Genomic DNA, 22,593 nt, shown 5'->3' with positions numbered 1-22,593 from the left:
AATGCTGCTACTATAGTATTGTGACCACTCACCCTGTTAGTAAGTAACATTATTACAAATAACTTACCAAGAACTGTCAGCTGAATCTTCTTATTTCCAACACCGGGAGCTTTTTTCACTTTGCACTGGTATGTGCCAATATCTGACAACTGTAAATTTGTTACATTTATTGATGCATCACCAGATTTGAGATCAGTACTTGTAAAATGTACTCGTCCCTTGAGATCTTGATAGTAGTCGTCATAAATTTTGTCTCCAGAATATAAAATAATCTAAAAGAAAGCCAAGATAAGACAAGGAAGAAACAAACAAGCAAGCAAACTCTCTGTCTCATTAAAGGAGCTCTGGATACACCATGGTACTGTAGGATCCAAAAAAAGAATAAGAACACGGTATCATGAGGAATCTACAAGTATTCAAATCACAGGTTAAGAAAATGGAAAGAAACCACAATACGATCCCTAAGTATGGTCCCACACTGTCATTGTAAATGGGGAAACCAAGACCGCCACATGATTAAGTAATGTAGCCCTCTATCAGAGAGCCATTCGGGGAGACTCCACAAGAGCATGGATTTGTGAATTCTGATACACTCTATTTTCAGCTGCCTCAGAGGATGCAGTATGCCGATCAACTGTATAAAATCAGGTACAAACCACCACTACTGCCCAAAAGGGGCTTATGATAATTTACCCGTGGAACTTAAAAACAAAAAAAGACAACATTTTTTGTCTTAATATACTAAGTTGGAGGCACTCGAAGGTTCCAGACTCTAATAGATAAAATAATAAAATAAACCTGTTAAGATGTGTGTGCCCAGCCAGGTTAACAGGACCTTCCAATTAATCTGTGACTAAGATCAAAGACCTTTCCTAATTCCACTAAGTTTTCTGAACCACTGTTATAGGCATTGATGGAAATAACTAAAGGCTAGATTTAGAGGGAAAATAAATTCTGCTAAACTTGACTTGGAAAATAACTTATAACAGTCATCTCTAACTATCACTAAAATTAATTGAACACACTTTATAATTTTTCATTCGCTAATAAAATCCTTCATTCTGGCCATCTGAGACCCAAGAGCCAAAGAGCAGTGGTACCAAAGTCAAATAATAATCAGAAGAGACAACTACAGTCTACATCCTGCAAATAATTTTTTATCTGAGATGTTTATTATGAACAATAAGATCAGAATCAGTGCCATCTGTAGGAATTTCTCCAGGACACGGACTTGGGTTCTTCTATTATCACCTCCCCTACCATGATGACCCCACCCCCAATTCACTAAAGATCTTTTGCTTGTATAAAGTGTCTGCACTGCAGACGCACTCAATACCGGTTTGCTAAGTAAATAAAAGACGCAGTCGAAGGGTCCACAGCTGACTTACTCTATAAAACAAGCCATCACTTTGTTTGTTCCATCTTCTCCCCACACCCAATTGACAACAGCAACACTAAGAACTCCTCAAATGAGATAGTGTCTCTTCCTCTATATTAAACTGTGGACTCTCCAGAGCCACAAAGTTCAGTGCCTCATTTTGCTACACACACGCCTCAGTAGTCTTTCAAGGAGGGCCTGACAAATAAAAAGTGTCTCCAACTGTCAGTCATTTTTGTAAACTAACTTAATGTTTTCCCATGAAAACAGTCTTATAAACAGTAGTTAAGAAACCGGGAAGTAACATTTACCAGGCAATTTTGATTCCTCTTTACAACCCAGCAGCGATGGAGACACTATGAGGAAAGCAGGGGCTGTCACAGACCTACTCTCCCAAAGTCACACAGCTGACATGCAAACCAGATCCATTTGGCCTGCCACTGTATACTGACTGACTTTATAAACATTTCTTTATGACTTACAGGCTTACGAAATGCTAATGCATATTGTATTTCAGAGAATTCTTACCACAACCCCGAGGCAGGTGTACTTGGTCCTATTTTACACAGGAGGAAACAGAGGAGGTAGTACACATTAGTGCAGAGGATAATCAAGTGCGGGCTGGAGGTGGCGGGCAGGGCAGGGTCAGAGAGACTGGGGTTCAGACCCCCAGCTGTGTCTGTTGCCAGCGCCGTGACCCTGGGCATGTTCCTTCAAATCCCTGGGCCTCACTTTCCTCCTCCTCACAGGAAATGATCCTCATTCCGGGATGCTGTTTTAAGGCTTAAAAATAAGTATATATAATTAAAGTATATAAAACTCTGCCCAGCACACAGTAAGTGCACAGTACATGGTAACTGTTTGCTGACTAAAGAGATCACACAGGGAATGATGGAAATTCCTCCAGCCCAGTCCCCCACCGCACTGCCTGCTAGCTTAAAAATATTAAAATAAGGATTTGGCGAGCATTATAATGTAGCTGAGATTCTATGTAGGCATCCTCTTCTGCATCAATCTCTCCCTAGGCCCTTCTTCCTTTTGGTCTTCCTTTACTGTGTTTTAGGTTAGAGGCTAGGCTTTGCCAAATTTGCCAGAATTGCCCAGAAATGGACACTTGAACCCAGTTCCTAGTTTCACACGTGTCTCACAAGTCCTGCAGGCAGCAAGGTTGGGCCTCCCACTCAACACAGAAGTCCTTGTCTCCTTACATGAACAGAAACGCACGGCTATAGGGCACGCTGGACTTCTTGGTCTTGAGACGTACCTGGTCACAGGGCTTCACCCGTGAGTCTTAAGCCAGAAGCATTTATGACCTGTGCTCTCCATTCATGCATCTTAACCACGGAACCAGAGTCCTGGACTCTAAAGGGGGATGGGCACTGCACTGGCAAGGGAGTCCGGGGTGTGTAGGACCTCAGGTAGAAGCCTGCACTCAGGGTGCTGGCACTGCCATGGAAAGCGGAGAGGGGATGGGGCTCCCCTGGTGGCGCAGTGGTTGAGAGTCCGCCTGCCAATGCAGGGGACATGGGTTCGTGCCCCGGTCCGGGAAGATCCCACATGCCGCGGAGCGGCTGGGCCCGTGAGCCATGGCCACTGAGCCTGCACGTCCGTAGCCTGTGCTCCGCAACGGGAGAGGCCACAACAGTGAGAGGCCCGCGTACCGCAAAAAAAAAAAAAAAGAGAGAGGGGATGAAGAGCAAGATGAGAGGGGACAGGGTATCTGGGCTGAGTATACAGGATGAGTCAGGCTCAACCTATTTTGCTTAGGGGGAGAGAAGGAAGTTCTAGTACCAGAATCAGGGCAGAGATATATCCTTGGAGGGGGTGGCCCTAGACATTTACAACTTGGGAAAGCACCTTAAGTTTTTTCTTCACAAATACATCATGGACAGACTGCTTGTATTTGCCAAAAATAGTTAATTACCTAACTGCACCGATTCAGCCATTAAACGGCTGGATAATCCCTTCTTTAATATGGACCATAAGTAAAAATTTCCCTTCCAAATATATTATATATAATATTCCTCCAAATACTCGAACTTCTTTTTCTCTCCCTGGTTTAATACAATTTATTAACACTGATTTTTTAAAATTAAATATATCAGGCAAAGCTAATATGAGGCACTCTAAATTAGTGGAATATTCTGGTACCATTAAAAGGCAAAGCGTGATATGTGTATTTGGAGATGAGGTTGAAATCGTGCCCCCAAAGGGTTAACAGAAACTGGTGACTAACAGGAATTCTTGAGCTTGTCTTAGAGAACAGCAAGTAAAAGCATGGCTTGTTCAAAACCCCTCCACTTGTACCCTACCTTCTCTGACCCAGCTCGCCTTAATTATTTTTTAACTCCTTAACCACCTTTATAGACAATGCTGATGTATGGGTCACACAGTGATGGGGGGGCTTAAGTTGTTTTCCAGGAACTGGGAGTTGGCTTCTGTCCAGTTCAAGCCAGCTAAGGTTGGTTGGGACCACCGACCCTAAAAATGAGTCTGGGCAGGTGTCCATTGAATGGCCTTTTGACGTCAGAGGGCTGAAAACTCCACCCTCAATCATGCTAAGTGTCTCCATTTCTGAACATGAATCTCAAGAAAAAGCATGTAACTAAGATATATCTGCTCAGAACACTGATGACCTCACCTTTTCCTAACTCCAAACACCTTTCCCCATGCCTAAGACCACCCTGCTTCTTTATCTCATAAATATGTCAAGCCCCTTGCCTTCAGGGAGGCAGATCTGAGATTTGTTGTCTCCTCACTTGGCTGCCTTGTGAGTAACTCTTTCTCAGCTGCAAACTCTGGCATCTCAGCTCTTGTCTTTCAGCATTTGTCTTGCTGCAAGTCAGGCAAAGGAACCTGGTTTAATAACAAGGTTATAGGGCAATTTTTCTCCTTTGTGCTACTTTTGGCTTTTCAAGTTTTCTACATTAGGCTCTTATTAATTTGTAATTAGAAAAAATTCTATAATAATACAGTCATCCCGGGGCTTCCCTGGTGGCACAGTGGTTAAGAATCCGCCTGCCAAAGCAGGGGACACGGGTTCGAGCCCTGGTCCGGGAAGATCCCACATGCCGCGGAGCAACTAAGCCCGCGCACCACAACTGCTAAGCCTGAGCTCTAGAGCCCGCGAGCCACAACTACTGAAGCCCGCGTGCCTGGAGCCCGTGCTCCACAACAAGAGAAGCCACCGCAATGAGAAGCCCGCACGCCACAACGAAGAGTAGCCCCCGCTCGCTGCAACTAGAGAAAGCCCGCGCGCAGCAACAAAGACCCAATACAGCCAAAAATAAATTAAAATGAATAAATTAAAGAAAAAGAAACTAGATCTTAATTATAAAAAAAATTAAAATAAAAAAATAATAATACAGACATCCCTCCGTACCCCCGGTGGGGATGGGGGTGGTCCAGGACCTCCTTCCCCCTCCCCTCCTCAGATGCCAAAATCCGCAGATGCTCAGGCCCCTCATACAAGATAGCGTACTTATGAGATGATTTAAAGTATATGCACCCTCCCATATACTTTAACTCATCTCTAGATTACCTACAATACCTAATACAATGTAAATGCTATGTAAATTGTTGCTGACATGTGGGAAATTCAAGTTTTGCTTTCTGGAACTTTCTAGATTTTTTTTCCCCGAATATTTTCAATCCATGAATGGTTGAATCCACAGATGGGGAACCCACAGATATGAAGGGCCAACTGCTGTTTTGATTTTTAAGGAATTCAATGTATAGGATATTTAACTTGCAAAAATATGGAAAGCAGACTGTAATAATACGTACCTTCATTACACTGTTAGACTTGACCCTTATACTGGTAGTGGAATCCTTGTGTGAAATGTAAAAATTCAATTCTACCTAACCTTTCACAAAGCCTAGTTTACCAGGCATCCCCTAACACGTTATGCACATTCCTGCTGCACCGTCATACCCGCTCCATATACGCCTCCCCTGCTCCCTGGCTCACATATACTTCCAAGTCCAGATTTTCAGAACGTTCTCAAGTTCCTCTCCTTCCTTGCAGCCTTCTCTAAGAAGTCTGGTGACCTTTTCTTCCTCTTGAAATCGGAGGTCACTTATTCACTTCACTCCATTACATAAGTGTCCTCAATTTCCACAGCATGTGCCTTCCTCACCTACACCATAAGCTATGACTTTCTTCATAGCTCCCCAGGTCCCCCCACACGTTATCAGCACAGTGACAGACACCGAAGACCAGTTCCCCAGCATCTGCCGAGTAAGCAACACATACCACTTGATCCACCTTCTGATTATCCGCTGGTGATAGCAGCCACTCGATGTCCAGAGGTCCCTGGTCTTCTGGACCGAGGGTAAATTTGCATGGCAAATAGGCAGTTTCCCCTTTGGCCTTTTCAATCATCTGTTCAGGAGTAGTGATACTCAAACTTCTGGCGAAATCTAGAATATGAAACATGTATATCGACTGAGCATCTGCTCTCAGGCTGGCAGCACACTCAGCACACCTCAGCTCTTCAGAGGGAGCACAGGATGTGGGTGAAACAGGATTTTATTTGGGACCACAGTAATGAAATTCCAACTCAGCGGTCCCCAGTTTTTAAGTCTGTGCTTCTGTAGAAATAGAATGACAAATATTAATATCCATCTTATTCAATACAATTTCCTTTCAGAACACTGGGACGTTCCCAACATTATATGGAATACCAGCATTCTCATATGAATCATAAGAACCTAGTAAAGGATTTCTATTATCCAAGCAGATGTTTAAAACTGAACCTGGCTAGAGTCTCTGAAAGGGCAATTATGTCATACTAATTCAAGGCCATACTAATTCACGCTTCCATGGTGCCAGCGACACACCTGGAACTCCCATCACTGGGGCACATGCTGATGAATTTTGACACGTTTCCTGCCAAGGCTTCTGTAATTCCAAATTTTTATTAAATTTGATTCAGTAACTTTTATCGAATGCTTAAAAATATTTCTAAGTAATAAATTTTGATGACAATTCAAAAAGAGAAGAAACTGTCAATTTATATATTTTTAAATGTACCAAATAATTGACCTCAATATTATCTTTAAGACATTTCTTACTGTTTGTCCCTTCTTATTTCCCTTCTGAAAAAGTCAGACATATTTATTATATCATTTTTTAAAAGACATCATAAAATTCCATAACCTATCCTCAAATTTGTATTCTATGAAACTTCCACTTAGATCACACTAATGTTGGATGGCAATATTTGAAAACTCTGTAAAAGCAAAAATAGATGTCCTGAGCCCCAAACAAAAATTCCAACATAGTTTCTTCCAACTGAGTTTGTGAGAGATGGCTAAAACCCACTGTAACCCCGTAAGAATTGAAAAAAAAGTCTCCTCCTTGTGGCTAATGACTTACTGTAACAAAATCAGTATCTTTTACATGCAAAATAGATGGAAATTAACTACAAGCAAAATGATGCTATTTCTTACCAATAAGGGAAAAAATACCAAGTTTCATTCACACATAGATCTGTTCACTACTTATGTCTTACAATAAAGATTACAGTTTGAGCAACCAACAACTTAATATAAAATGCAAATTTAGTCTGTAAATGAACTATCACACAAAACTTTTTTTTTTCTTTTTTTTACTATTTACACTATAAAAGTTTGAACCACACTAGTCTGTCACTGTATGTTATTCTTGTGATAACCTAACATTTTCTTATAGGTAAAGTCAAATGTGTAACGTATGCAGATCTGAAGTTTCAAATGAATACACTGGTTTCCATTCAGCAGCTCTACAACGTGGGCCTGACTTTCCGGGCTGGATGATGACCTGGAAGAGGCCCCAAGCACAAAGATTATGATACATGGGGCTTTCCTCTCTCCCCCACTTCCCATACCCCTGCTCACACCATAAAAATAAACACGGTGCAGAATTAAAAGTAAATCCAAGTCCTAATTCTCCATAATGATGTTTTTGTTGCTGGTTTTCAAATGACGCATTCCAACAAAACAAACCAAAATGAAGAATTATATTATTATCCATCACATGAAGCTTTCCATTAGCTCGTAGAAGAGGCTTAATACACACGGACTATCAGTTGTAATGAAATGTTAGTAAGGTTGCAGCCAATAGATTGAGAAGGAAAGAAAAGTCAGGTTACATTCAAGACCATTTATATTCAGGCACCATCCTAGGCTTTTATCACATTTAAGTGCACTCATCAAACAGCAAATTAAAATTGGACACAGACTCTCTGCAGGCCCTCCCCTCAATCAGAGGTGGCCTTGTTTTGGCCAATAGAAAGTAGCCTGAGTACTGCTGAGCCAGTCCCAAGGCTAGGCTTCAAGAGGCGTTGCTGCTCCACATAGAGAGAACCGAGGTGTCAGACCAACAGCTGTAAGTACCCAACCTGCAGCCATCCTAAAACACCAGCCCAGTCCACACCAGCTGCCTGCAGCTCCAGGAGTGACCCTAGACAGGATCATGAACTAATACACGATTGTTCTTTTAAAGCCTCTAAAGTTTGGGTTGGTTTGTTAAACACCAAAGATTGATATGCCATCCAAAACCACTGATTCAGCCCAAATGGACCACTTACCATCCCCCCAGAAGTCCACACTACTCCATTCTCCATTTCACGTGCACATTTCTATTTTAGATGGTATGATTTGATAGGTATCTGTATAATCACAACTATTTCTCCTGATTAATATTCAATCCTCTGAATAAATACTTTCTATCATTTCTAATAAACTCAATTCCATTCCCACCTCATTCACTCAGGCACTCCGCTACCTCTCCAGCCTACAATGATTTTTCCTCTGTCTTCCTAGTAATGCTCACAGTACTTTACTTTCTGCTATCCATTATCACCCATTTGGCACTCAGCGAATACTATCTTCTTTCTTTTTCTTTTTCCTTTTATAAACTCAGGCTCCATGGTTTTTGTCCCATCTTCTAGATATCAATGAGCTTATCTTCCCATACTACCTTGTAATTTTAAGTGAATTTTTTAAATGCATGCCCTGATTCACCATTAGCTCCATCAGGGTCAGCAGAAATTGTGGGTACCTTTATCCTCTGTTGCGTTCCTTGCACATTAGTAGAAAATAACTGGTGACTGGATTATAAGTTTGATGAATTTTAGAGATGTTGAAAAATAGCATTAATCTGCCAGAAGGTCCTAATACTTGAAGATCTCCTGTCTACAGCTCCTACAATTGTCTGCATTTGTCTGGGTATGAATACCATATGTATGATGTAAGATAAGAACAATCTAAGTACAGTCCAGGATAAGAATTCCATTTCAAACAAATCATGGAGCTCAAAAATACGGAGGCAAAAATATATAAGTAAGAATGAGGGCTTCCCTGGTGGCACAGTGGTTGAGAGTCTGCCTGCCAAGGCAGGGGACACGGGTTCAAGCCCTGGTCTGGGAAGATCCCACGTGCCACGGAGCAGCTGGGCCCGTGAGCTACAAATACTGAGCTCTGCGCGTCTGGAGCCTGTGCTCCACAGCAAGAGAGGCCGCGACAGTGAGAGGCCCGCGCACCGCGATGAAGAGTGGCCCCCGCTTGCCACAACTAGAGAAAGCCCTCGCACAGAAACGAAGACCCAACACAGCCAAAAATAAATAAATGAATAAATAAATTTATTTAAAAAAAAAAAAAAGAATGAAAATTTGCTATTAAAAAAAACAATTAAAACTTCCTGGTTACTCTGTGCTTCTAGAGCTTTTATTTTATAAAAAAATCAAATGAAAAGTTTAGAGGCATCAATTAGATATCTAAATGAGTAAAAGTTTAAATTCTCCTAATTCATGTTCTCCATACTTATACTACAGTTCATTAGAATGAAATGTAACTTCGTTTTCATGATAGTATCATCCATTCTTTCTTCTTTGATACATAAAAATTACTTTTCTTTTAAAGAGTATCTTAGAAAACAGTTACATGTGTATAAAAATGATCTGGATAGATATCAAACTGTTAGTTATTTTTCACAACTGAGATTTTAAGAAAGGTGAGCTGTATAATGAGATTTCCTTAATATGTATACTGCTAAAAGAAATTTTAAACAGACTCTTAAATGGCTTTCAGCATTTCTTTTTCCAAAAAAATGTTTAAAACATTCAACTGCTCTTCATTGTGTTGCACTAGAAATGAATTAAAATCTCAAGATGGTAGAAAACAGTTATTGGGTTTCCTAGCAACACTGAAGGGGCCTCTCTGCACGAGGGCATAGTTTTTCAAGCACTGATGTATGCATCAGTCACAAATTGTAGAAGACAAAAGGCAGACAATTGGTCTCAGGCAGTGTCTCTGGATATTCTTAACACTGCCCAATTCTATTTATGCAGCAAATTGAGTGATAATTTAACTTGCAAACTACTTGTAAGTTCAAACATGGTCTCAAAACTAAGTCAAATAACAAATCTTCTTATAATTTTATTCAAACATATTCGGAATGTGATGAAATACGCAGCACATGATCAACTACAAGTACTTGGAGGGTCCTGTTAATAAGTGCTCAGCACTGGATTATGTAAATAAACAGACTGAATCATGTCCCTTTTTGGCAGTGACTGAAATAACATCTCCCAGTTTTCTGCTTGCTTTTTCTAATCTCCAAATTCCAAATCACTTGAGTCTGTGGAACCTCTCTTCTGCCCAGTCTGACTTCTATCTGAGCATCAAAATGACATGAATTCATCAGAGTATTTTTCAGCTTTGATGTTGTCATCTTCTGCCAAGGACTTCGATCTGTTTCCACCATCAGAAAGGAGCAGAACTGGAGAGCATGGCAGGCAGTACTCCTCTAGAAGACAGGCAACGTTTGCAACTGAAAACCCGCCTTATTTCTTTCATTTCTTTTCAAGTTTAAGGTACATGTTAACCTGGATGTCTTCAGCTATCTTTTCCTTCTGTCAATCTTAAAATCATAGGAAGTTGGAACGTGCTCATGAAACTTTACAGTTGATTAAAAAAAAAAATGAAGTAAATGTGTGAGAATTTTCGATAATGTTTTGACTGAAGAAAGTCTTAAAGAAAACTAGAGAACACAAAACAGAGAACACAAAAGCTATGAAGAAAAACACATAAATTTAACTATATTATAAATCTTAGGTTAAAAAAATCACCATTTAGCTTTCAACAAAACTTGCTGAACAAAGGATGGTTTTCTGCTATTCTATCACTGAGGAAATGAGACAAAAGGAAGGATCTGAAACATGTTTTCCACATATTTATCTATACAAGCAAGACACTAAATGTGGAGTCTGACCAAAGATGGCATATGCACAGGGATCTTTCAAGCAGTGACGAGTGAGGTGTTTTCACCTGGGTGGAGAGAGGGGCTCCTACATAAGCTGTCTAGAGATCTAAGCAATCAATGAAATGCTTCATTACAACAGAATCAAATGGCATTCAAGAAATTCTGGATGCCCAAGGTAAGCAGGTCACAATACACTGGGGACAGCACAGGAAAGCAAACTCACAGGCCCAAGTACCTTTGTATAAGACAATGGAAACAGAAAGAGCCAAGCTAGGCAAAAGTGTTGGAAATATTGCAGCACCCATGGAGGGCGAGTCCAACTTACTGGACCAACACTACAGGAGGCCTGTGAAATACAAACACGCAAACCCACTTTGAGGAATTGAGGCTGAACTCACAAGACCTAATACGTGCAAGCATGTATCTGAAAACAACCCCAATGTCCAACAAAAAAGGCAGCATCCGAAAACAACCTAGATGCCTAATAACAGGCAGCAGAATTAGGGTAAAAAATCCAAGCCCTCCTACCTGAGACAAAGAACTAGAGCAAACACACTAGGCCAGAACGAGCCCGCTCCAGCCAAAGGACCTGACTAAAATATGGCTTTCAGGTAGTAAAATCGACTCCCACTTATATTAATGGAAGTTCGACTAAACACTGCCACCACCAGGTTTAATTCCACTTACCTGACAGCAAAGGTAGTTATCTAATCAAATTAGATCTTTCAAAAAGAATATGACCTTTAACATACACGTTTAATAATAAATATACAAGTATAATAATACTCTGGGGGGAGTGTGCCAGCGACTGAATCGTGTCCCATCATAGTTCTTTGGGAAGCCTTAACGAATCCCCCATGTGACTGTGTTGGGGACAGGAGGTGATTATGTTACATTCGGTCGAAGGGCGGAGCCCTAATTCGATAAGAATTGGTACCTCCTTAATGTAACTTTGATGTTCTGATTTATAATACATATATATTTGGTCTGTGTCCCAGTGCCTGGCACAGAGCTCCTAGGAGCGATCAAGGTGTCTTTTGTTATGATAACGGGACTTTTAGAGAATGCCTAAGGAACGTAAGGATGGGCTCGTTGCCAGGGGAGGTGATCATGTGATGAGAGGATTAGAACTACCAATCCCACCCCCAACCCTGGGGGGGAGGGGGGAGGGGCTGGAGATTAAGTTCATTCACCAGCAGCCAATGATTTGATCCATCATGCCTCTGTAATGAAGACTATAAAAACCCAAGAGGACAGTATTAGGATAGAACTGGGTTGTTAAACACATGGAGATGCTCAGAGAGCAGGGAAGCGCCAAGACTCTCCCCATACCCTGCCCTAGGCATCTTCCATTTGGCTGTATATCCTTTTTATAATAAACTGATGATCTAGTAAGTAAAAATTTCTCTGAGTTCTGTGAGCCGCTCTAGTAAATTGAGCTAAGGAGAGGGTGGTGGGAACCCCAGATCTATAGCGGGCTGGTCAGAAGCATAGCTGACAACCTGAACGCGCAACTGGCGTCTGAAGTGTGTGTGCGCGTGAGGGGGGGTGGCAAGCTCGCAGGACCGAGCCCTTATGAACCTGTGGGTCTGACGCTACCTCCGGGTGGATGATGTCAGAACACCCAGCTGGTGTCAAAGTATTCCTTGGTGGATGTGGGGAGAGGGCCCCCCCCCCACAGACAGCAGAATTGGTGTCAAATTAAAATATCCCAGATGCAACCATTTTTCTCTATATCCAGGCCACTACCATCTCTCCCACAGGCTGAGCCTGCTGTTTTCCCTGCACCCACTCTACCTCATTCTGATCACCTCCATGCTTCACCTATGTGCTCTGAACAGCTGTTTCTGAAACTATACCACTGCCATGTCTGAACACCCCTGGCAGCCCCTCCCTGGTTCAGACACCTTTATCCTCCTCAAGGCCCTTGGTGAGCTGGCGCCTCCCCACCTCTGGCTGCTCAGCACCCACACTCTCCCCGCGGGCCTCAGCACTGAGCACCCACACGCTTTATAACACTGCCTCCCTTGCTCCATCCCACCTTTTGGACTCACTTCTATTACTTTGGTCTCGGCTCAGGCACTTCCCCAGAAAGCATTCTTTCTTTGTGCCCAAATACGGACTGAATCCAATGGACTCCTCAGCCAGCTGATAAGGCCTCCATCACAAGTACTTACCCTGTTTTACTGAGGTTGCTTCTTCACTGTGTGTCCTTCCTACCCTGTACCCACAGTGAATATTTCGCATTTGATTTAGAAGCCAAATCTTCTTGATTATCATTGATTGCCTAGCAAAATTTCTGGTGCTCAGCTTAAAAAAAAAAAAAAAAGGAAAACTCACAGGCACAAGTAGTACCTTTGTGTAAGAGAAGGGAAACTGAGGATCTACCAGAAATGAAAGATGTTTCATTTCAAAATAGTGGGGAAAAATTAACAAGATGTAATGTGGCTAAAAGTAGGTGAAAATACGTTAAGACTTTTCTCTATTAAAGATGGAACCACAACAATGAAAGTATCCTGGTCTGTAGCCAATCACAGAAGGAAAGCAAAGAAATCAGAGGAAGCACCAAGGGGAAAAAGATGAGTTAAGCGCACACTTGCGGAGCACCTGTGTTTGTGCACGTTTCCCTCGTCTGAAAGGCCCAGTTTCTCCCACTGAAAGCACCTGTAGCCATTCAAAGTACCTCTCACCTGTGACCTCCTCTGACGTTTTCCCAGATCCCCACAGGCAGTGTTAATTGCTTCCTAGTCTCAATTACACAACCCGCACCTCTACTGAAGGTAGTTGTTCACATGTCCCTATCCTTAAGCACATACTTTCACTTGCTTAACAGAGGGCCAGGGTTTCATCTCTGGAGGGCATGTTCCAAGCCTTAATTCAACAAGACCCCAGACCTGCCTTGGATGAAACTGCTCAGTTCCAGTGGAGGGCGGGAGCTCAGAGCAGAGGGAAGGTGAAGGAGCTATTTGAAAGAGGAGTGGTGATGGGAGAGAGGACCATGAAACCTTTCGGGGAAAAGTATGGGAAGGAGAGCCACGGGAAGACTGTGCATCCAGGGGAGTAAAGGAAAGGAACAGTGAAGTCACTGGAGATACATGGAGCTCAGAGGGAGCTGAACAAGCCTGGTCGTATGCTAACAGGAGCAAAGACAGATGCTTATTACTTTAATATTCACATTACAAGAAATGTTAGCAAATGTGGTAAGAAATTAATGTGTACACAACTTTATGTTTAGTTATATATATATATATTAAAGCAGCCTACCTGATCAGTCACTCATTTTTTAAAATATTTACCTATTTATTTATTTGGCTGCACCAGGTCTTAGTTGCAGCATGCAAACTCTTAGTTGCAGCACATGGGATCTAGTTCCCCGACCACGGATCCGAACCCAGGCCCCATGCATTGGGAGCATGGAGTCTTAGCCACTGGACCATCAGGGAAATCCCTAAGTATAGTTATATTAACATGAAAGAAATACGACATTAAGAAAAACTTTTATTCATGAATATTCTAAAATCACAACTAGGAATGAAGAAAAGTTGCTTGTCTATCTGTCTCTAGAACAGCATGAAATAAAATGAGAAAAATGTTACACAACAATGTGTGGTTTCTCAGAATATGTGGAGTTGGACTTCCCTGGTGGTGCAGTGGTTAAGAATCCGTCTGCCAATTCAGGGGACATGGGTTCGATCCCTGATCCGGGAAGATTCCACACGCCGCAGAGCAGCTAAGCCTGTGCACCACATGTACTGAGCCCACACACCACAACTACTGAAGCCCGCGTGTCTAGAGCCCGTGCTCCGCAACAAGAGAAGCCACCACAATGAGAAGCTCATGAACCGCAATGAAAAGTAGCCCCAACACAGCCAAAAATTAAAAAAAAGAAAGAAAGAAAGAAAGAAAATCTGGAGTCATCCCAAAGATATTAACAAAAAAGAAAAGCTAGGAATAAAAATAAGAATAATTTAACTTCACATTCCAGAAGTCTTGCATATTTCTTTGGTTTCTTGAAAAGGGGTATGTTATGATGGCCTTCATGTCAATTATTACAAAGAACGTATTTGATATTGACTTTTGTGAGAAATGTCAAAGTATGTCAGAGGTTACTGTTTTAAATAGAGAAGATGTTCAATTGTGCTGCTTAATTCAGAATTCAGGAAACTTACATAAAAATACAGTAACATTCAATAATAATTCATGAGAACAATGTTAAAAAATAAACTGGGAAAATCAGGAAGTGGTATGTTTAAGGGACTGATCATGACAAGTATAATTTTGTGTGTGTTTGGTAACAAATACTACACATCAGATGTCTGGGTTAGCAAGTAAGTAACTGGGATACTTTAAACCCTGTTTTAAATGTTGCAAAAATGCAACTGCCAAGCTATTTAGACCATTTCCTTGATCCTAATGCCAATCTGCCAATTTCCTTCTCACCAGGGAGTTGTTTTGGGATTAGCAATGTTTAAAATTCACCTAAATAGGGCTTCCCTGGTGGCGCAGTGGTTGAGAGTCCGCCTCGGGTTTGTGCCCAGGTCCGGGAATATCCCACATGCTACGAAGCAGCTGGGCCCGTGAGCCATGGCTGCTGAGCCTGTGCGTCTGGAGCCTGTGCTCCGCAACGGGAGAGGCCACAACAGTGAGAGGCCCGCGTACCGCAAAAAAAAAAAAAAAAAAAAAAAAATTCACCTAAATAGTGTTTCTTTCTAGAAAGGAAAAAGAAAAACACTTTAAGTATGTTAACACTAGTTAACTACCCCAACTAGGCCTTTAAATATTGCTGGGGAAGAAAAGAAGATACCAGAAGGTAGACAGAAATTACGCTCTTTGCTGTCTAGGAGTTTTTGTTTAATTCCCATGTGTTACTCAATACAGGATGTTAATATGTACTTAGAGCTAAGAAAATAATACAGTCAGATAATAACAATGAGAAATGACATTAAGTATACTTATTTAATGCTGGTTTTTTCTATGCTGTTTTTTTTTTTTTTTTTTTTTGCGGTACGCGGGCCTCTCATTGTTGTGGCCTCTCCCGTTGCGGAGCACAGGCTCCGGACGCGCAGGCTCAGCGGCCATGGCTCACGGGCCCAGCCGCTCCACGGCATGTGGGATCTTCCTGGACCGGGGCACGAACCCGTGTCCCCTGCATCGGCAGGCGGACTCTCAACCACTGCGCCACCAGGGAAGCCCTATGCTGTTTTTTTAAATATCAATTTTCAGCTCGCCACCCCGAATGAGAAATCAAAAAGCAAGTGCCCAGGAAATAAACTGAGACGGAAATGAGGAAACCATCATCTTAACCATAAATAGTAACTAACAGTGACTGAGTACCTATTATGTGTCAGGCACGTTTCAAAATATTTTACACATATTAACTCTTTCAAGCCTCATAACCACTCTGAGAGAGGTACTAATATCATCCCGATTTTACAGTGAAGAAACAGAGACACTGAGAGGTATCTAAGCTACTATGGGAGCAAGATACAAAGCTAGGCAGATTGGCTCCCAAGCCACACTCGTCCTGCAAGAAGTCCACCAGTCAACACCCCCGGACATAAGACATTTCCTTTTAAAAGTCACTACAAAGTAACACAGTGAGTAAGTTATTAGACCCCATTGCAATCACCTTGGTGGAAGGAGGGTTCAGGATTTACACTATTCCTCTCCTATACTAGACTTCCAAGAAGACAGCAGTTTAGGTAGCACATGGTTCAGGAGTTTGGGTGGACCCTTTTTTTTAAACAGAGAAATAAATACCAGACCAGGATCTGTTGTCAAGTTTGTCACAAAAAAGCTCTATCACTTTGGACATGTTGTCTCTCTAGGGCTCAAACATAAATAAACAGTGTTAGTAAATTATGTTTCAGATCTAAATATGCCCATCAATCAAGCAACCAACAAGAAGCCTTCCCTCAACATCCATCCCCTCCCCTCCTTGCACAACTCAAAGGCAGTAGCGACAGTTCTCTGAGTTCACCTCACAGCAAGTGCAGACATTTCTGACATATGAGCAGACTGAATTATGCAAGCAGTTCTGCCCACAAATAGTATCGGCTCTGAAGTCGGATCTGCATTCAAATTCAAACTGAGCTTACCAAATGCTTAGCCAGGGCAAGTTTCTAGCCTTTTAAAGTATTAACATCGGGGCTTCCCTGGTGGCGCAGCGGTTGAGAATCCGCCTGCCAATGCGGGAGACACGGGTTTGAAGCCCTGGTCTGGGAAGATCCCACATGCCACGGAGCAACTAAACCCGTGTGCCACAACTACCGAGCCTGCGCTCTTAGAGCCTGCGAGCCACAACTACTGAAGCCCGTGCTCCTAGAGCCCATGCTCCACAATGAGAAGCCACGGCAATGAGAAGCCCGCGCACTGCAACGAAGGGTAGCCACTGCTCACAACTAGAGAAAGCCCACACGAAGCAACGAAGACCCAACACAGCCAAAAATAAATAAAGTCTTAACTTTTTTTCTGTAAAATGGGAATTAGTAGTAACAATGCTTACTTCTTTATAGGGTTTAAATAAAATAATGCATGTAAAGCTCTTAGAACAGTTCCAGCACAACTTGGTATCATCCTTTCAATACGCAGTATCCAGGACCCTCTGGCCTTCTGAGATGGCCCACACTCTGTCTATGGAGTGTGCTTCTCTCTAAATAAATCCACTTCTTACCTGTCACTTTGTCTCTCACTGAATTCTTTCTGCGATGAGACATCAAGAACCTGAGGTTCATTAAGTCCTGAGACCAGATACTGAAACCCCTACCAGGTAGAAGAAGTTAACTGTGTGCTGCATACAAGCAGACCAGTTAGAACCGGGTCGATGATGCTGACTCCCAATTACCTCACTACCAACCAATCAGAAGAATGTCCATGAGCTGACCATGCCCTCCTCTTTGAACCGTTACTATAAAACTCATTACCTCCTCCAGGTGGTGATACATAGTTTTGAGGGCATTAGTCCGCTGTGGCCCCTTTTGCCCGGCAAAGCAATAAAGCTATTCTTTTCTACTTCAACCAAAAATAAATAAGTAAAATAGACAGTATCCAGTATGACAACTAACTGTCATCTTCCAAGCCTATCATTCCTACTAGGAAATAAATTCGTGGAGCGTTGGGAAGGTGTCATTTAATCTTTTATCCCTCACACTAAGCAGAGCCTTTCATATAGGAAGAACTCAAAATCTGTTATGTAAATAAAGGACACTGACATGTATCTACTAGCTTTGGCAATCAGAACCTCATTGGTGACCTAGGCCAAATCTGATTTATTGACGGCTCGGGGTCTGGGGAGGGTGCAATGGGATATTTCTAACTACAGAGGTGGAAATATGTGAGCAGAGACAGAAAATGACTGCTCTTTTGAGGAACATGGCTCCCAAGGGTAGGAGATAGCAGTGTGCTGTGTGGTCAAGGAAAGGCTGTTTCGAAATGAGAAATGTAGAGCATGTTTATAACTCAAGAGGAAAGAGCAAATAGAATGGGAGGTTAAAATACATAGAACAGAACACTCAGAGAGTGAAGGATCAAGACCCCAGGAGACAACGAGACCTAGAAAACGGGATAAGACAACTTTAAATAAGATTCGAGGGAAGGACATTTCCTCTGTAACAAAGGAGGCACAGAGTATTTACTTAGAATAAAAGAGGCAGAAAAAAATGTGGATGGGGGGTTTTTGGAGACTGGTTCGAGTCTGAACTATGTGAAGAGGAATGGGAGAAAAATCGAAGGACCACGAATGGCACGACGAGTCCAACAGAGATGAGCTAACAGCTGATGAAGCTGAGCAAAGATATATGGTTTATCATCCCTTTTTTTTTCTAGTTTTATATTTACTTGAGATTTTCCATAATAAAAATGTTTGAAAAAGAAAACTACAATGATGTGGCACTACACACCCACCAGAGCAGACAAAACGAGAAAAGGCTATGTTGAGCATGTGGACCAACTCTCATCTCTATTGATGGGAGTGTCAACTGGTACAATTAACTCTCGTGTGTGTGTGTGTGTGTGTGTGTGTGTGTGTGTGTGTGTGTGTCTATTTCCTTTTTTGTTTGTTTTGTTTTTTTCTGTTTTGCTTTTTTGTTTGTTTATTTTTTGTTTATTTTTTTGGCTGTGTTGGGTCGTCGTTGCTGCGCCCAGGCTTTCTCTAGTTATGGCAAGTGGGGGCTACTCTTCGTTGCGGCATGCGCACTCTAGGCGCGTGGGCGCAGTAGTTGCGGCGCACAGGCTTAGTTGCTCCGTGGCATGTGGGATCTTCCCAGACCAGGGCTCAAACCCGTGTTCCCTGCACTGGCGGGCGTATTCTTAACCACTGCGCCACCAGCGAAGTCCTACAATTAACTTTTGAAAATGTTTGGCAGCATCAACTAAAGCTACACAGATGTATGATCTATAAGACCCCAGAAAGCCAGTCATAGTTAGAAAACTGTATGTACGTGTGCACTAAAACAAATGCCTGAGGATGTCACAGCCGCATTTTTCACAACAGCAGAAAACTGGAGGGAAAAAATTTCATTCAACAGTAGAATGGGTAAGTCAACTGTGGTACAGTCACACAATGCGATAACATACAGCAAAGCAAATGAATAAACTAGAGCTACACAATGGGAATAATTGTACAAGCATGATAGGAAGCTTAGGGAGAAAAACTTATAAGAAAAACTTATATAACATTTATATAAAGTGCCAACACTAATCTATGCTGTTAGAAATCAGAAGACAGTGAAGGAAGTGACTGCAGGGGGCATGAGGGGACTTCTGAGTTGCAGGTTATGTAATATACCTTGATCTGGGTGATAACTGTATAGATGGGTCTGCTTTGTAATAATGTTCTAACCTGTAAACTGGTAAATAATGTTTTAAACTGCATGCTATTCTATGTATGAATGTCATACTTCAAATAGAAGGTCTATTTTATTTTATTATTATTATTTTTTTGGCGGTACGCGGGCCTCTCACTGTTGTGGCCTCTCTCGCTGTGGAGCACAGGCTCCGGAAGCGCAGGCCAAGCGGCCATGGCTCACGGGCCCAGCCGCTCCGCGGCACGAGGGATCCTCCCGGACCGGGGCACGAACCCACGTCCCCTGCATCAGCAGGTGGACTCTCAACCACTGCACCACCAGGGAAGCCCAGAAGATCTATTTTAAAATCAATTTAAAAAGAACTGAAGGAGTTAAAGGCAGAAAAGTTATTTTTATTTTGTCTTTGTTAAAAATATGATGTGCTGGGAATTCCCTGGTGGTCCAGTGGTTAGGACTCGGCACTCCCACTCCGGGATCTGGGTTCAATCCCTGGTCAGGGAACTAAGACCCTGGAAGCTGCGCTGTGCAGCCAAAAAGTAAATAAATAAATATATGTGTGTGTGTATAAATATATGTGTGTGAGTATAATATATATATATATATAAAAAACGTTCTGATGTTTTATAAATGTAATTGAAAAAGTCTAGCCAAATGGCTAGCCAAAACGTCTAGCCAACAGTCTCCCTAATGTATGCAGCTATGCATGTGCACTTTTTCTCCAGATGTGCACCCCAGTCCATGAGCAGGAGCAAAGAAACTGGCCTGTAGCATTGATCCACACCAGGAATGCGAGCTGAAATCTGACTATGGGATGCAGGATTAGGATAGAAATTCTGGTTTTAAAGTAACCGGAAGACTAGAAGCAGGGTGGGAGGGGGTAAGGGCCTGGAGATCTCAATGACAGCAAGGTGTGATGAAAATTTGACAAAGCTGGGAAATAGTGACAATAGAGTTCAAGATTTCAAAGGAAGAACTAAGTGTAAGGAGAGGACTGACTGCCTAAGTGAAATGCACAGAAAATCACTGTGATTGAGGGATCAAGGAACTGTGATGTAGAGATGTTTGAAAAGCAAACTGTAGGACCAAAATCCTAAAATACCAAGATATGGCTATGATGGGGGTGGGGGGGGGGGGTGAGTATAAGGCAGGGCATTTCATGGTCAGTGTGAGGAAGAAACCAGAAGTTTGGCATAAACAGTGGGCTGAAGGGTTGGTACACAAGGTGAAGGGGGAAAATGATCTGCAGAAGTCAGTGGGTCCCCAAGAGAATAATGAGAAAAACATGGTTTTACATCACATAACACATCTGCTCTGCCTTATTTATGTTTTAATTTACTCGAGAATAAGTGTCAGTCTCCCTCGTCCAGATTGAAATGTGCCAACAGTACTGGAATGGCATCTTCCTCATACCTCCTGAAGCACCTATTACAATGTCTCACCCACGTGTACGGATTATGTATTTACCCCCCAAACTTCTTCCACAGGGATTGAGATTCTGTACGAGAAATTTAACATATAACTTAATCAGGACCAGGGAAAGTGTAAATTATAATGTAAAACCAAACGGGGGAGTTAAGAATGTGAACACACAGATAGATTTTCTGTAAGTATCTGTTGAATTGGATTGTGACCCACCCATTCCCCCTTGCCCCTCACAAACACACAGACACACTCGGCTCAGGAAAGCATTCAGCTTTCATTTCTGATTAAAATTAATTCTCAACCACAGGGCAGACAGCAGAAGCAAAAAGAACTACAATCCTGCAGGCTGTGGAACGAAACCACAATCACAGAAAGATAGACAAGATGAAAAGGCAGAGGGCTATGTACCAGATGAAGGAACAAGATAAAACCCCAGAAAAACAACTAAAGGAAATGGAGATAGGCAACCTTCCAGAAAAAGACTTCAGAATAATGATAGTGAAGATGATCCAGGACCTCGGAAAAAGAATGGAGGCAAAGATCGAGAAGATGCAAGAAATGTTTAACAAAGACCTAGAAGAATTAAAGAACAAACAGAGATGAACAATACAATAACTGAAATGAAAAATACACTAGAAGGAATCAATAGCAGAATAACTGAGACAGAAGAACGGATAAGAGACTTGGAAGACAGAACGGTGGAAATCACTGCCGTGGAACAGAATAAAGAAAAAAGAATGAAATGAAGACAGCATAAGAGACCTCTGGGACAAAATTAAACGCAACAACATTCGCATTATAGGGGTCCCAGAAGGAGAAGAGACAGAGAAAGGACCCGAGAAAATAGCTGAAGAAATTATAGTGGAAAACTTCCCTAACATGTGAAAGGAAATAGCCACCCAAGTCCAGGAAGCACAGAGTCCCAGGCAGCGTAAACACAAGGAGAAACACGCCAGGACACACAGTAATCAAACTGCCAAAAATTACAGACAAAGAAAAATTATTAAAAGCAACAAGGGAAAAATGACAAATAACATAAAAGGGGACTCCCATAAGGTTAACAGCTTATGTTAAGGGAAGAACGTACAACCAAGGCTACTCTCCCAGGCAAGGATCTCATTCAGATTCAAGGGGAAAATCAAAAGCTTTACAGACAAGCAAAAACGAGGAGAACTGAGGACCACAAAACCAGCTCTACAACAAATGCTAAAGGAACTTTTCTAGGCAGGAAACACAAGAGAAGGAAAAGACCTACAATAACAAACCCAAAACAATTAAGAAAATGGTAATAGGAACATATATGTCGGTAATTACCTTAAATGTGAATAGATTAAATGCTCCAACCAAAAGACACAGGCTCTCTGAATGGATACAAAAACAAGACCCATATATATGCCGTATACAAGAGACCCATTTCAGACCTAGGGACACATACAGACTGAAAGTGGGGGTATGGAAAAAGATATTCCATGCAAATGGAAATCAAAAGAAAGCTGGAGTAGCAATTCTCATATCAGACAATATAGACTTTAAAACAAAGACTATTACAAGAGACAAAGAAGGACACTACATAATGATCAAGGGATCAATCCAAGAAGATATAACAATTATACATACATATGCACCCAGCATAGGAGGACCTCAATACATAAGGCAACTGCTAACAGCTATAAAAGAGGAAATTGACAGTAACACAATAACAGTGGGGGACTTTAACACCTCACTAACACCAATGGACAGAT

At 42.0% G+C, this 22,593-nt stretch overlaps 1 protein-coding gene across 3 annotated transcripts in view; it reads right to left on the bottom strand.

The window, feature by feature from the left end:
- CXADR (CXADR Ig-like cell adhesion molecule) overlaps positions 1-22,593 on the bottom strand; it is a 49,661-nt gene that overhangs the window by 12,220 nt on the left and 14,848 nt on the right. For 2 of the 3 annotated variants that reach the window (XM_065876353.1, XM_065876355.1), the window contains exons 1-3: positions 7,570-7,573; positions 5,634-5,800; positions 68-272 (exon numbers count right to left, since the gene is read on the bottom strand). In XM_065876353.1, the coding sequence (XP_065732425.1) occupies positions 68-272; positions 5,634-5,800; positions 7,570-7,573 (376 nt within the window). Of the gene's footprint in view, positions 1-67; positions 273-5,633; positions 5,801-7,569; positions 7,574-22,593 lie in introns of those variants that run through there. The other variant, XM_065876352.1, reaches the window with a different exon arrangement.

The sequence above is a fragment of the Phocoena phocoena genome, chromosome 4 (genome assembly GCF_963924675.1).
Source record: "Phocoena phocoena chromosome 4, mPhoPho1.1, whole genome shotgun sequence".
NCBI lineage: Eukaryota > Metazoa > Chordata > Mammalia > Artiodactyla > Phocoenidae > Phocoena > Phocoena phocoena.
The sequence above is the reverse complement of the archived record's forward strand: the minus strand, read 5'-3'. Positions and strand labels throughout refer to the sequence as shown.